Below are 15,659 nucleotides of genomic sequence, written 5' to 3' on the forward strand. Positions count from 1 at the left end.
GCCTCTTCTCCTCAGATAGAACAAAGGTCATTAAAAACAGAGCCTTTCTGGGACTTCCCTGGTGGCTCAGTGGTTAAGAATCCGCCTGCCAATGCAGGGGAGACAGGTTCGAGCCCTGGTCCGGGAAGATCCCACATGCCGTGGAGCAACAAAGCCTGTGCACCACAACTACTGAGCCTGCGCTCTAGAGCCCGAGAGCCACAACTACTGAGCCCACGTGCCACAACTACTGAAGCCCGCATGCCTAGAGCCCCTGCTCCGCAACAAGAGAAGCCACCGCAAGGAGAAGCCCGCACACCAAAACGAAGAGTAGCCTCCACTTGCCGCAACTAGAGAAAGCCCACGTGCAGCAACGAAGACCCAACGCAGCCAAAAATAAATAAATTAATTAATGTAAAACAAAGAGCCTTTCATATTCACTGTAGTAGGGATTTATCTATATTCTAATAATTATTCTATTCCACTAAATTTAAAGATCAATTTTTTAAAATGTGAATTACCTCCGTAGTTAATGCTAGATTCTGGTGTGTTGGAGATATCTAGGAGTGACCCTATAGAAAGGGAATGTTCAGCTGACGGGCGCTTACGGGGAGGGAAAGGTGACATGTCTGTCTCTCTTGAAAGCTGAGCAAGTGTCTCTTTTAAACGACGTCTTTTGCGATTGCTGTTTGGGGTACTTAGAGAAAGCAGTGATACTGATTTCTTGAGCTCAGGTGTATTAGCCTGCAATCAAAAGCACAAAAGCTCAATTTTACTTCCGTGGTTCTTTACTGAGACAGGAACAAAAGAAAAATATATTTACGAGTCTGACAAAATCAGGATTTTGCACAACAACTGTACATCTATATACTCTTCCATGTAATTCAGAAGCTTCATGAAACATAATAATCAAAGGACCATTGTAATTATCTAACCCTTAACACCTAATGCTTTTTCTCCATAGCACTATTATTATTACATATTCGTCTGTAAGCTTCTTTATTGTCTACTCCCTATTAGGCCATAAACTCCAGGAAGACAGAGACCATTCATATTTCATTCACCATATCTCTGGCATTTAGCACGGTGCTTGTACATAGTGCTCTCCAATATTTGTCGAATACCACTTGATTTTAGGAGTTCTCTTCTGAAATCTAAGGCATATTTTTTAAACTTTATGTCAGGAACCTTACATTGAGAATAAAAGAGTCCAAAGAGAACACAACAGAGTACATATTCAGATTCTATAGAAACACAATAAATCCACATCTTCGCTTTCAAATATTCCATTCAAAATTATTAAATCTCGAACTGAAGTAAATTTTCCTTAAAGCCTGCTTCTATACCTTTATGTCACATTTTGGTGAATGATACTACTTTTCACCAAGATCCAGCATGAAGGCTGGATTTTTCCTTGCCTATATTCCTTCTACTACAGTAATTTTTAAAATGCCATCTCTCCCCTTAATATTCTTCAGTGATTCCAATACTTACAGGACAAATCCAAACCCTTTAACATATTAAAAACTTGATTCTGCCTATCTAGTCAGCTTTATCTGTTGGCCTTCTTTCCCACACTCTTTTCCAAAGTCATACTAAACTACTTGCTATTTTAATGTACTTTCAAGTTTTCATACCCTCTCCCACCTGCTATCTCACACGAATGTCCTTACCAGGCTAGCCTAGGAAGCTGGCTCAATATTTATTTGCTCTTTCAATCGTGCCTGAGTCTCTCAGAGTGAAGCTAGTTAAAATACATACATTACTCCATTATAGCACATTTCATTCAGCACTATAACTGTTTGCACATCTCTCTTTCCTTTAAGGTTCTGAGTTTTTGAAGATAGCGATGTTACTGTTCATAATGGTATTATCAAGAATTTGCACAGAATGAAATGTATTAGATTAAAATAAGATCCAATACATTAAGTCTACATAGACTATTACTCAATATCCAACTGTTTATAATTATTCTGAAACCCCTAAATATGACAAAAAAAAGATGACCTATGTGCTAATTATACTATGCTCTTTTGGGATAAAAAAAGTGTCATCTTTATACAATCAAGTTCACAGAACAAATGACAAAAGGGACAAAAAGCATACCTTTTCATATAAATACATAGTTTCTCCAGCTCGGGCATCCATCTGAATGCTTCCCCAGAACCACTAGGGGAAAGAACATTTTAATTAAGAATTTATCTCATCAGATAAGCTATCAATATTACCAATGTTTTTCAAAAATCAATCTCATTCTAGAATTACTTGCCTCTTGCTTGACAACATAAAGTTTCTTTGAAGGTTCAAATGGAAGTTCTTTTACTATATTCTCTTCAACTATAAGGTGAGTGCATCTTTCATCTCCAACAGGTAAATAGTTTCCTCCTGAAGAGGAAAGCATACAAGCATACATAAGCCCAACTATTTAGCCCCAGGCCCAAATTTTTAAAGAGGCATATTCACCAGGAAGTGATCAACAGGAGTAAGGAATAAAATACATATAACTTCTAAATTATGCTAAATTATACCTTGCATTTCAGTCATTTCTTCCATATTGGTTTTCTCTTCATCTGAAAATCCCAGGAAACTTAAAATGCAATCTTGAAATGGAGGAACTTTAAATTCATTTCTAAATTCATCAAATGATGCACAGAAATCCCTAAAAACAAAACACACTCTTCTAAAGCCAGCTTAACTGAAATTCAATAAGTCAGGCAGATTAATTTATAAATCTACGGTAATTTTCAAGGTTTTAGCATAACCTATTTACTGAAAATATTTTACATTTGGTCCTGAAATGTTCATAAAAATGTCAGTTAAAAAAAAAATTGACGTGTCCTCAGTCATCCCAGAAGTAACATCTCACAAAGTTTAATCACGGGTAATCTTTACAAGATGCAAATCTCTGCTCTGTACATGAAATTTTATATGCATTCCAGGAGTTCTATAGTTTCATAAAATCTTAAGTAATAATGAAGTACAATAGCAAGGAATTATGAGATTGTAAAGCTTAACAAGGTTACGAAATGCAATCACCACTTAAAATGTAACCAGACAAACAGAAAATAAGAAAAAATACGGCAAAACCCAAACATCCAGATGCATTAAGCTATTACCTGATAATTTTAGAATGTTCTTAATGGTTATTAAATTATTTCACAAAGTGAAGTTCAAAGATATCATAGATGTCTTGCCATTTTCAATTTTTTATAAACAAAACTTTGCTCCTCCTAGACTTTATTCCCTAAGCTTCACAAAGACTGAATTAATTTTTTATATACTAATCTATGAATTTTGGGCACGTGGGTTTATCTTCATGACACAACGTGACTGATTCACATAATTAACTACTGAATTTCTAAACACTTACTGTTCATTCCGTCTTTCCCAAGCTTTATATATCCATTCTGGTTTCATAATTGGAGTACCCAGGCTCACAGCTATCTAAAAACATAAACATGTTTATCATTAATTATATGGTGAATTTTTACCTTAAATAACTGCATTCATGCAAGTTATAAGCAATTATATACATACATTTTGCACAGTCTTAGATCATTGTTCATCTGCTTTGTAACAAAATATAAAGAAAAATTAACAGAAAAAACTATCTTTCCATCATACAATTTAGGTTAAAATAACTTTGAAACAAGTTCCATGATGTCCAAACTGTTTCACTGTATTTTAAAAAAATACATCTGTGAAGTTAATTAAGTTCATCTTTATTACATTTCTATTTCTCTTTGTGTTTACCTCCTTGGAAGTACTAACCCCCAAGACAGCAGTAAGAGAAAATTTCTCATTAAGTCACTAAAACCTTAGATATGAATTGTAAGTATACCTCCCAGGAATTCAACAATACCCTAAAATTACCATTTGCTACATAAATACACTGATGGAGGGTGGGAACAAAGTGATAAACTCTTCCTAACGTATTCAAGTGCAGTCTTAAACTAAAACTTTAATCCCAATAAAAGTATTTTCTCCTGTTCTTTTATAATTTTCACAAGTTAAATCTTGGAACCATTTTATAAGAACAAAGTTCTGCTCTTAGATAAGAGAGAGATATCTGCCCTCATCACCTTCTGACCTCCTTATTCACCACTGCTCATAGTAATCTTTGCTAATATTATTCATCTGCCTAAACTGTTATCTACCTACCAACCTCCACAATCCCAATCATCTTTCAAGACCTAACTTAAGTTCCACTGCCTCCTTCAAACCTCAGGGGCCACACTCCTATGATTTAAAATTTTTACTAAATGTACATATAGCAAAAATTGAATTTCTGATCCTCAATAAATTATGGGGGAAATAGACAGGATAAGAACACTATTATTAAATCCATCCTCAAACAGTGCTATATTGAAATATACAAAAATACCAAAGTTTACATACCCTGAATTTTTCTCCTTGTGTACAATTTGCCACCAAATGTGTAACTTTTGAATTAAAGTCTTTTCGAATAACTCCACCCATGTGATGAACCAATGTCACCAATCTGACCTCAAAAGAAAATGTAAACATTGACTTTATGATTAATTTGAACAAAATTTTAAACTATGTTTATAATGCATTTAGCATTTACTGAATACTTTCTATTTATAAGGTACATATGAGAATTTTTATAAAGATAAATTTTATGTCAAAAAAATTAAAGGTTCATTTGCCTTATTGGCACAGGCAAAATTATACAGAGATAAGCTAGTAAAGATGATCACACAAAACTAAGTTAATTAACAACTGGCTTTCACACAAGTAAAAAAGTAAATATATTACTTTTTGGAGGGGGGTGAAGTAGAAAATAGCATTATTGCTTTGCCAAGCAAAGGGGGACACATCGGGCTCATGCCTGGAAAAACTGTGTGTCCCGGTACATTATTTTTTTAAAACCAGGTTGCCATCACACCAAGATTCTTCCCACAAAATTAGAGTAATACCCCGTTAGCTCCAACATAAAAAATTTTATGGATCAAAGAAAGAAGTTTCTATGAATTCTCTAGAGCAATGAGAATGCTTTAAGGCTGGACCTGCAGAACAAAAAATCTCAATGCGTAAACAAAAACTTCAAATAATGTGGCTGATGTGATACTTAACAAAAAGACAGTTTAAACAGATTAGATAGTCATCAAATTTTTCTAATTCACATACCAGCTATCCTAGATGAAATATTTGTTTCTTTACAAGGCTCTTCAGAGTATTTCTTCACAAAGTTTAAGACCTAGTATATTCATAGTACTTTCTCCTTCAATATTTTAAAAATAAAACCATGATATAACTACCAAAAAAAGAAAAGCTAATTTAAATTTATTTTGCTAGAAAAAATATTCTTTGAATAGAATGTTTTAAAATACTTACTAGTTCTTCTTTCTTCCTGAATCCAGTAAAACATAGTACTAGATTCATCATGCTTGTACAATAGAGTGGGCGACATGAAAATGGCAAAGGCTGAAGGATACAACAATTTTAAATCTGTGAGCTTCTTTACAGTAAAAATAGAACACATCTTTCTCAAGCTAAACGTATTTCCCTCTCTTGCCAATTAACTTTCCCAATCCAAACATATACTTCCATCTTTCAATATGCAACAAATAGCAAAAACCCAGTTTCACAATAAAAATATCCCATGATTCCCATATCGTATTTGATACATATCACCTAAACACACTTTACTACTGGCAAATAAAACATAAATATTCATACCCAAACCTTTATTTCCAAAATGTACTTTGACACAGATGAAGTATTATAAGGAAAGATTTCCATACGCTACTGTAAATGCTTCAAATTAAAGGAGGTCAAAAATATTTTCTAATAAATACTAATAATACACACACTTGAACCAAATATGATTCCAATTTTTGAGCTAAAAAATGGAGATAGTAAATAATTTAACAAATGGTTTTATCTATCTATCTATCTATACATGAAAGAGAATGGTTAAAAATTTTAATTCCCACTATTATGCAGGAATGTTATTTTCCATAATTTTGGCCTTTAAAAAGTTTGTGGTTTCTGAAAGCAACACTTCTGAATCAAAACAGAGAATTAAAGATTATCATGTGCTCATTACTAGTATCTATAACAAAAGAAGCACAAAGACCCAAGCAATTTAAAGTTAAGGCAAGCTTAAGAATGCCAAAACAGGGCTTCCCTGGTGGCGCAGTGGTTGAGAATCCGCCTGCCGATGCAGGGGATACGGGTTCATGCCCCGGTCCAGGAAGATCCCACATGCCGCGGAGAGGCTGGGCCCGTGAACCATGGCCGCTGAGCCTGCGCGTCCGAAGCCTGTGCTCCGCAATGGGAGAGGCCACAACAGTGAGAGGCCCGTGTATGGCAAAAAAAAAAAAAAAAAAAAAAAAAAAAAGAATGCCAAAACAGAGCAATAAAAACCAAAGAATAGGTATTAACTCTACTACAACTCTTACACTGAAATGCTATTTAAAAACAAAAAGCTAAAGTAGGACTTCCCTAGTGGCGCAGTGGTTAAGAATCCGCCTGCCAATGCAGGGGACATGGGTTCAAGCCCTGGTCCGGGAAGATCCCACATGCTGCAGAGCAACTAAGCCCGTGCACCTCAACTACTGAGCCTGTGCTCTAGAGCTGGCGAGCCACAACTACTGAGCCCACGTGCCACAACTACTGAAGCCCGTGCGCCTAGAGCCTGTGCTCCGCAACAAGAGGAGCCACTACAATGAGAAGCCTGCGCGCCGCAACGAAGAGTAGCCCCCTCTTGCCGCAAAGAGAGGAAGCCTGAACGTGGCAACGAAGACCCAACACAGCCATAAATAAATGAATGAATGAATGAATAAATAGCTAAAGTAATTTCCCTAATTTTAAATCATGCAGAAACTGATAAAAATGGAACTGTGGTACCAGTTCTGTGTGGAGGAAAATTAAAGTTTATGTATATGTACACATCTTTAGGACTCAAGTTTAAGCAAACTACTACTTCCCAAGATACTGCAGGTATTGAGACTAAATATATATAAATAATATTGCTTAGAATTAAAGGACTATATTAGAGTAGCCACTACTATTCCTATCCTAAATATTCATATTCTCAACAATTAATGAACTTTTTCTGCATAAAAATTCTTTAATAAAAATTTAACCTTGAGAAGTTATAATAAGCATATATTCTTCCTTACCTCTCCTTTTTGTGCACAGTTTAATACAACTGGTGGTCCAATAACTCTACAGTCAGTCTTGTATAACTCATTAAAGACAGAATCCTGGAAATCCATGATTATGAATACATTTTCAAATTCTGGAGAATCCAAACTTTTAAATTCTTCAACTGATTCCATCTTTACAAATGGCACTTTAATTTCCTTGATTTTTTTCACAGAGTTATTAGAGATAAAATATTATAAAATTAATTCATGTGTCTCTCTAAATAAGACCTAAAAATCAACTCAATATCAACATTTTTATTTTCATATTTGTAGAAGTTTTACATCATACAATAAGCATTATACTTAATAGTGAACAGTCATATTTCTTTACTTATGTTTTTATATAAACATATCTCCATCCATATGAAGATCTTAAATTTTGAAGATTATAAAGGCATAAGTTTCTGACATGACTTGGTAGTCATTATAAAGCATCTAGTATGCATATAAAATAAAGACGATGAATTTTTTAAGTACACGTATTTTGATAGTAAGATGCATTAGAAAGATATCCACTACTGCTCTTTATTCTGATCAAGAAAATGATGCCACGCATATAGTTCTTCCTGCACAAATTGTTTTCAGAAAAATAGAAAAAATATTATGACATGCAACATCTACAAAAAGAATGGAGTTAATCATTTCAGTATATACAAGGGAAGTAAGAGAAAGATATGAAATATGTAGGCAGTTGCAGCATGGCAAACACAGGATATAAAAAGGCAAGTTAGTGTTTAACACTTTATACTGTAGATCTATGAAAAAGAATGAAGATATTTCGGTATCTATATGACTCCTGTTTTTAAAGAACAGAACCATTTAAAAGAAAATTCAAATGGGTCAGTAAATTTTTTGGGATTTATTTGCTAGGCTGACGTGAAGGGCTGAATTGTGTATATCCAAAACTCATGCTGAAGTCCTAACCCCCTATACCTCAGAATGTGACTATATGGAGATATGGCCTTTCAACATGTAATTAAGGTTAAATGAAGTCATAAGGGTGGATCCTAGTAAGATTGGATTAGTGGTGGATTGGTGTCCTTATAAGAGGGGGAAATTTGGACACATGAAAGAGATAGCAGAGATGTGCATGCACAGAAGGCTGTGTGAAGATATAACAAGAAGGTGGCAGCCATCTACAAGCCAAGGAGAGAGGCCTCAAGAGAAATCAAACCTGATGACACCTTGATCTTGGACTTTTAGCCTCCAGGAAAGTGAGAAAATAAATTTCTGTTGTTTAAGTTGCCCAGTCTGTGGTATTTTGACATGGAGGCCCTCACAATCTAGTATAACTGGTATAGAGAGTTAGATATATTTCACATGCTGAGGTAAATTCCCTGATGACTGTCAATTATTGTGATTTGTAATTCTGGAAATAAAGCAAGAATTTAGAATAAATATAAAATTACTGAGATAAAAGAAGCTAAAGAGTTTAAAGTGTCATCTTCATAAATACATAAATGTAATGTCATTTAAATCTAACAATGCCAAATTACTTTATAAGGATTTCATTATTTATGAAACATTATATTTTGAGGTTTCAGAAACACCCAAATTTTAAAATAAATGTAATAGTTTCTATTAATCTAGCTTCAGAGTGCTCAGGGTATAACTTGTGCCTAATTTAGGTCCAATCACCATAAGTGGACTCTACAAATACAATCAAAGGAAGTGCAGCATGCCACATGCAATGAAATGCTTGACCTACCATATTAACAATACTTTTAATTAATTTTTCATCCGTTTTTCCAGGACAACTTTCTTTTATCTTTATAACAGGGACTTCCATTATTTTAATAGTCTGTGGAAAAGAGACTTAAGTATGAGGTTAAGAAAACTATAAATTTATTTATACACGGATGGAAGAAAAATATAAAAAAAAAACCCTAAAAATTAAATTCCCATACCTTTAAGGCTTTTATAAGTTCTTCTTGTTTTCCAGCTTCTTGAACCAGTATTATTCTTGTTTCAATCTGAGGCATTTCTTCTATTAAAATTAAAAATGTTTAAGTAAAACATTTTTATTCACTAACATCAAAATCAGTAGTTCCTAACCCCTTTTTTGGCTATATCTGGAATGTTTTCCATGTTTGAGATCATAACATTCCCTGAAATTAAAATGACTTAATTCCCAGCTTATTTTAAAACTTTGATCATGTATCATTTTAGAAGAAGAGAAACATATTGTATTGTAGCAAAGTATTCAAACATCAGCACTCCTCCTAACCAAAGAAAGCATTCGCCTACTTGCACAGTCATCCTCTTCAACAGCACATGCAACTTTAGGAAAGATCCATTTATACAGTGAAAAAGGAAGAAGTGGCGCTTCTCCTGACCAGTCATAACTGACCATATTCTAGCTAACAATGTTGCAGGTAGACTGCCCTCACGTACGGAAAAAGCAATATCCAACAAGATGCTTTCACCTTCAAAGTTGGGAAGCATTATCCAAAAAATAATAAAAAATCTAGTGTAAAGAGTTTCTGTTAACAAATTTTTACTGAATACCTGTAGCCTAGCTTAACAGTATTACAGTTAAATCATAAGAAAGTCACTAGTCAGTAAGTTTAGGATTAAAATAGTGATTTGATATTTTAAAGCAGATAACATGTTTACCTTCAACATATGAAGTAGATCCAATAAATAAGTTTTCCTTAGAAGTTTCGGTAACTTTAGAATCAAAAATGGAAGAGTCTGCCAAGCTTGTACTCCCAGTAGTGGATGTTAATGCACTATTTTCAGCCATTATTTGTACTCTTCTGCAATGGCTGAAAAAAAAAAAAAGAATAAAATTACATGAAACAAACAATTACTGGGCAAAAACAAGCATTATACCTAGAACTTATAAAAAGTATCACTACCTTTTTTTTTTTTTAATACTGAACCAAACAAAGTCACTCAACTTCTCTGAGCCTCAGTTTGCTCTTCTGTAAAATAAAGATACTAATAACTGACTCACAGGGATACAGTAAAAATAACAATGTACCAAAAGTCCTAAGATATTATCTGACAGTCAAAAAGTACTCACAGGGGCTTCCCTGGTGGCGCAGTGGTTGAGAATCTGCCTGCCAATGCAGGGGACACGGGTTCGAGCCCTGGTCTGGGAACATCCCACATGCCACGGAGCAACTAGGCCCGTGAGCCACAATTACTGAGCCTGCGCGTCTGGAGCCTGTGCTCCGCAACAGGAGAGGCCGCGATAGTGAGAGGCCCGCGCACCGCGATGAAGAGTGACCCCTGCTTGCCACAACTAGAGAAAGCCCTCGCACAGAAACGAAGACCCAACACAGCCAAAAACAAATAAATAAATAAATAAATTAATTAAAAAAAAAAAAAAGTACTCACAAAGGTACTCATAAATACTATGCTACCTCCCCACTCCACACCTTTGCCCTCAACCAAACTATTTCTCTTCCTGTATTCATTTATAATACCATCATCCCCCAAATAATTCCAGTCAAAAACACGATCCAGGGGCTTCCCTGGTGGCGCAGTGGTTGAGAATCTGCCTGCTAATGCAAGAGACACGGGTTCGAGCCCTGGTCTGGGAGGATCCCACATGCCACGGAGCAACTAGGCCCGTGAGCCACAACGACTGAGCCTGCACGTCTGGAGCCTGTGCTCCGCAACAAGAGAGGCCGCCATAGTGAGAGGCCCGTGCACCGCGATGAAGAGTGGCCCCCGCTTGCCACAACTAGAGAAAGCCCTCGCACAGAAACGAAGACGCAACACAGCAAAAATAAATAAATTAATTAATAAACTCCTACCCCCAACATAAAAAAAAAAAACACGATCCAGCCATACTCTTTCATCTGCTTCATTTGCCCTGCCCCAAAACATCTCTGTATCTCTGGGACCCAGCCCCCCTTTTTGTGGCCAATGCCACAGTGGCCACTTGGTCAAATACAGTTCCAAACAACTTTATCACCAGTTTCTTCAGAGGTCACTTTCCACATGGTTTTCAGGGTATTCTCCTAACAACAAATGTGACCATATTATTTCGCTACTTAGAACTTCCATGAGCACTGCTCCCTATACGATCAAGTTCAAATTCACCATCCACTTTACACTTTAGTCCTAGCCTACCTATTTAGCCTCATCTCCTGTATTTCCCCCAGTCCACATTGACTGTATGCTGCAGCCACAAAGCATTTCCCAGCATTTTTCAAATACAGATCACAATATACTCCACACCTACTTGTATTTAATAGTGCTCAATTCTCCACCTATCATGTCTTTCAACCCCTGACCCACCACTCTTGACTTATCCTCTGTAGATTTCTCCAAACCTCTCATGTATAACTGGACTGCTCCCTTACCTGTACTTTTATATTACTTTACAAATGTCCAAAAGTTTCACGAGACAATTAACACGTGTCAATGAGACTCTGGACTATGAAAGAAAATCTGTTTTTAAATTTCCAGGACTTAAAGAGTTGAAAAGTTAAGCAAGCAGGGAATAAAGAAAAAGTTGAATAGATCTTCATCAATTTAAATTGGGGTTTTTACGTAAGTTTATTATCTTGAAGTAAATTTCCAGAATATTGGGCAAATATATAGAGGAAGCCCAATCTTATCTGGAGGTCTATGCCTGATCTCTTGCCTACTTTTTCAGAATAATAAAATATACAAATAACTTCCATCAGATTTTTAACAAAGTAATAGTTTCAGGTATCATTAGCATCATTTCGGCACGGTGATGTCAAATAGTGTGAATATGTACATACTAATAACAACAGACCTAAGCCCAATTATTAGGTGCACACTTCAAAGACAAGCAACTCAGCTTCCTGTCTCAGCTCTGCACTTAGTAGGTTAAGCCTCAGCTTCTACATCAGGAAAAGAAATAATAGTACAGCTCAAATCCAATTGTGATAAAAACTGAATAGATGATGTCTCTAAATGAGTGACGATTATTCATTCTCATATATACTCACAATGTGGACATTTCTCATTGTCTTACCAAACATCCACGGCAATCATTATTCTAAGGCTCTCCAAAGGAGTGCTCCAATAGTTGTTAATAAGAGCCTTTACTTAGAATCAATGATAAATTCTATCCAGCCCTTATTTTTTTGTTAAGTCTCACACTTAAATGTTTCCAGTGAAAAAGAAAGGCTCTATCTAAACAGGCTTTCATTTAAAGTCCCCTTAAAAGAATGTTAAAAAGAAAAACCAAGAGATGAATTAACCTGCCTTAAGGAATGTAGGAGGAGGGAGACTTTAATAAATCAAAAACACCATGAGTTTACATTTTTCACCTATGCCTCTCTGTTTAAAGACCATCAAAACAGGTAGGTGATTGGGACTTCCCTGGTGGTCCAGGGGCTAAGACTTTGCGCTCCCAATGCAGGGGGCCCAGGTTCGATCCCTGGTCAGGGAACTAGATCCCATATGTTGCAGCTAAAAGTTCGCAGGCCGCAACTAAAGATCCCATGTGGCCCCAACGAAGATCCTGCACAGGGCAACGAATATCCTGCATGCCACAACTAAGATCCCACGCAGCCAAAAAAAAAAAGGTAGGTTATTAAAAATTAAAATTGACTGATGACACTGTATATGATCAATTTACTGCCAAAACAGTTTTAAAATTTAGAAAAAAGCTGCATGCTAAACCCATCACATATCAACAGTCTGATTACAAACTGAAATACACTAATCACTTTTTCACATTTATGTATTCTGTAAGCTTTTATAACAAACACAAAAGAATCAGTGTTCATAAACCCATACAGATTACTTCTCAACTGAGAACATACTCAAGGAGCTTCTAACTAAATACAACTCATGCCTTTTTTCATCACAAAGATAAAATTTGTCATTTAAACAAGTTTCCTCTTACTTATTTTTGTAGGCAATCATCTTTCAGGGTGGAGGAGCTAAATGCCTTCCTGGATATGTTGGTGGTGTTACAATAACATTGTTAACATTACATAACCCTGTGACTAACAATATTTATTTAACGCTTAATATGCGGCATTATTCTAAACGTTTAGACATTGTTGTAAACCTTTTACTTGTATTCACTTAATCTTTGCAACAATCCTAAGTGGAAGGTACTATTATCATATTCCTCTTACAGGTACAGAAACCTAGAGCGGAGAGATTAATTCCCCCCAGGTCAGAGTGTTAGTGGCAAAACAAGGGTTCAAATCCGGTCTGATTCCAGAGGCTGCACTGTACGCGGGGTGGGGCGCCGGAACGAGCTGGCGTTTTACCTTAAATACTAAAAACTAAAGAGAAGACGCCAAGAAGAATCCAAGGGTGAAACCACTAAGTAATCTGAGATAAGCCCCCAAAGGGCGCAGCTGCCGGCCCCCAGAGCCGCAGAGCCCACTGCGGTTTGCCAAGAGCCCCTTCCCGACAACTCGCCACTTTGCCCAGAAACTCTGTCGGAAGAAATACTCAACCAGGTGAGCGGTGACGACGCACAGCAGCCAGGCGGACCTCGGGCTCCCACTCCGCATCCCGGCCCCGCTGTTGGGAACGCGGCGGTGTGGTTCCCAGAGCCGGGAAGCCAAGGCTGGGAGCTCCGGAATTCGCGGTCACCGGGGCGGGGCCGTGGGACACAAGCAGAGCGGCCCACTGCTCCAGGGACGCCGGCCCACTCCCACCTCCGCCACCCGCACCCACAGAGCCTCACCACTCTCAAAAGACGCCCTGGAAGTTCCACCTTTTCAAGAACCGACCCTTCTCACTTTTACCGCCATTCCTCGCCGCCGGCGGCCGCAGCCAATTCAAAAAGTTACCCGCAGAGGGGCGGTGATTGGCCGCTGCTCTCCGCCCACCTCCCCGCAGGTGCCAACCGATTGGTTGTGCGTGTGTTTCAAATAAACCCAACGGCTCCGACGTCAGAACGTCCCGAATTTGTAGAGAAGTGCCCGGATGTGACCAGGAGGTGGTAGTAATGGCTCCTGGGCTTCTGTGGGAGTAGCAGGTGTGTCTGTGATTACCGTTTGTTTACTCACTAAACATCCCGTTTCCGAAGGAAGGTTTGAGAGGATTCTCCGTCCCTTTGGCTTTTTTTTTTTTCCCCCGCCACCAAATCCTTTAAACGTAATCAGTGCCTTGACAGATGAATTTTTCCCCAGTGCTTCCTGTGAGCTGTAAGATTTTTCTGCCTGAGCTTTAGGAATTTAAAGTTGGGTTAAGGGGTTTGGGATTTGGTGTTTGTGTTGGCGCGGCGGGGCCCAGGACAGGGGAACTCGGAGTCTCTCCAGATGGACTTCAAATCAGCAGCCTCTTATTTAAATCCTGACGTATGTAAAGCACTGTGCTCTGGTCTAGGGAATTTCACGGGTGACTAGAATAAATTCTTAGTGTTTCTAAGCCTTTTTTAAAAAAAATATAAGCTTGCATTCGAACAAATGTAAAAATATGTCACGAGATTCTAGACTCTCCTGGAGCCAAAGTAAATTGTTAGCTGCTGCACCCGCCCCTCCCCGCTTCCCCGAGGTCTTTTGCTGCTTTCCTCTGAAGTCTAGCCAAGAATTTATCGGTTTTCCTATAATTACGATTGCTATCATGAAAATCTTTTATTTTCTTCGTTTTCTAAATATAATATCCTGTCACACAACCTCTTAAAAAGACGCCTCCAGAAGGTGAGTTTTGCATAGTTCCCACCTAATCGCTGGTTTAAATAAAGGGAGAAAGGAGAATCCGCTGCTGAAACCTTAAATTTCAACAAGAGGAGGAGAACTTGTACTTTGGAATGGAACACTTCTGAACGTCTCAAACAGGTCGTCAGGATTTGGAATTTTTCCTAACTTTGTCAGGCCACCTTAGAATGCCTGAAAAGTTTGTAATGCATTCCACAAAATGAGTGAACCAGTCTGGTAATTATTGGTTTCCCTGTTGATAATTGAAGAATATTTACAGTCTGCCCTTCATTTAATGCCATGATAACCGTTAGGGAGAAAGCAAAGAAAAACAGTAATTGAAATTTCACTCTGGAATGTGCTTGCATACTTAAACTAGGGTGTGCCCAGCATCCCAAAAGGTCTCCTCACTGAAAAAATATTAAGCTAGTGAAGAAAGCAACCTGTTTCTTCTGTGCATTGCTCCCTGTTAGGCTTTGCACCCAAATCTATTGATCGCCTACACGGTATCACCACACAAATTGTATGCTAGCCTAACAAAAGCTATACTTGATTCCTTTTAAGGGTTATATGGCCGTTTGACTGACAAATAAACGGGCAATACAGTCTTCTAACGTTTCCTAACCATGTGACATCCTTTTCCATTTCCTAGGCAAGTAACCTCAAGCAAATAATTTAACCTCTCTATGCCTCAGTTTGAGTCTTTATAAAAGGGCATGATAGTACTTACCTCAGAGTACTGTTGTGAGGATTAAAAGTTAATATATATAATTAAAACGTATTCTAGCATCTAATAAACATTCAGTAAATGTTAGCTGTTAATATTACTACTACTTTGCTGCTGTGGCTGCTGCTACTATTACCTCTACTGTTACCTCAGCTGAGGCCCTATACTTGCCTGATG

The 15,659-nt window shown here is 37.4% G+C and overlaps 1 protein-coding gene across 4 annotated transcripts in view; it reads right to left on the reverse strand.

Moving 5' to 3' along the window:
- Positions 1-9,903, reverse strand: part of ECT2 (epithelial cell transforming 2) — a gene marked incomplete at its 5' end in the record, with an annotated part of 58,742 nt that extends 48,839 nt beyond the window's left edge. Inside the window, 11 exons of one of the 4 annotated variants that reach the window (XM_079704722.1) lie at positions 501-723; positions 2,086-2,148; positions 2,249-2,364; positions 2,508-2,638; positions 3,350-3,423; positions 4,378-4,485; positions 5,338-5,427; positions 7,131-7,313; positions 8,866-8,958; positions 9,065-9,144; positions 9,774-9,903. In XM_079704722.1, coding sequence (XP_079560848.1) covers positions 501-723; positions 2,086-2,148; positions 2,249-2,364; positions 2,508-2,638; positions 3,350-3,423; positions 4,378-4,485; positions 5,338-5,427; positions 7,131-7,313; positions 8,866-8,958; positions 9,065-9,144; positions 9,774-9,903 — 1,291 coding nt within the window. The remainder of the gene's footprint in view (positions 1-500; positions 724-2,085; positions 2,149-2,248; positions 2,365-2,507; positions 2,639-3,349; positions 3,424-4,377; positions 4,486-5,337; positions 5,428-7,130; positions 7,314-8,865; positions 8,959-9,064; positions 9,145-9,773) is intronic. The other 3 variants (XM_079704724.1, XM_079704725.1, XM_079704723.1) reach the window with 3 other exon arrangements.
- Positions 9,904-15,659: the final 5,756 nt, after the last annotated feature.

Source organism: Hyperoodon ampullatus (assembly GCF_949752795.1).
Source record: "Hyperoodon ampullatus genome assembly, chromosome: 5".
Classification (NCBI taxonomy): domain Eukaryota; kingdom Metazoa; phylum Chordata; class Mammalia; order Artiodactyla; family Ziphiidae; genus Hyperoodon; species Hyperoodon ampullatus.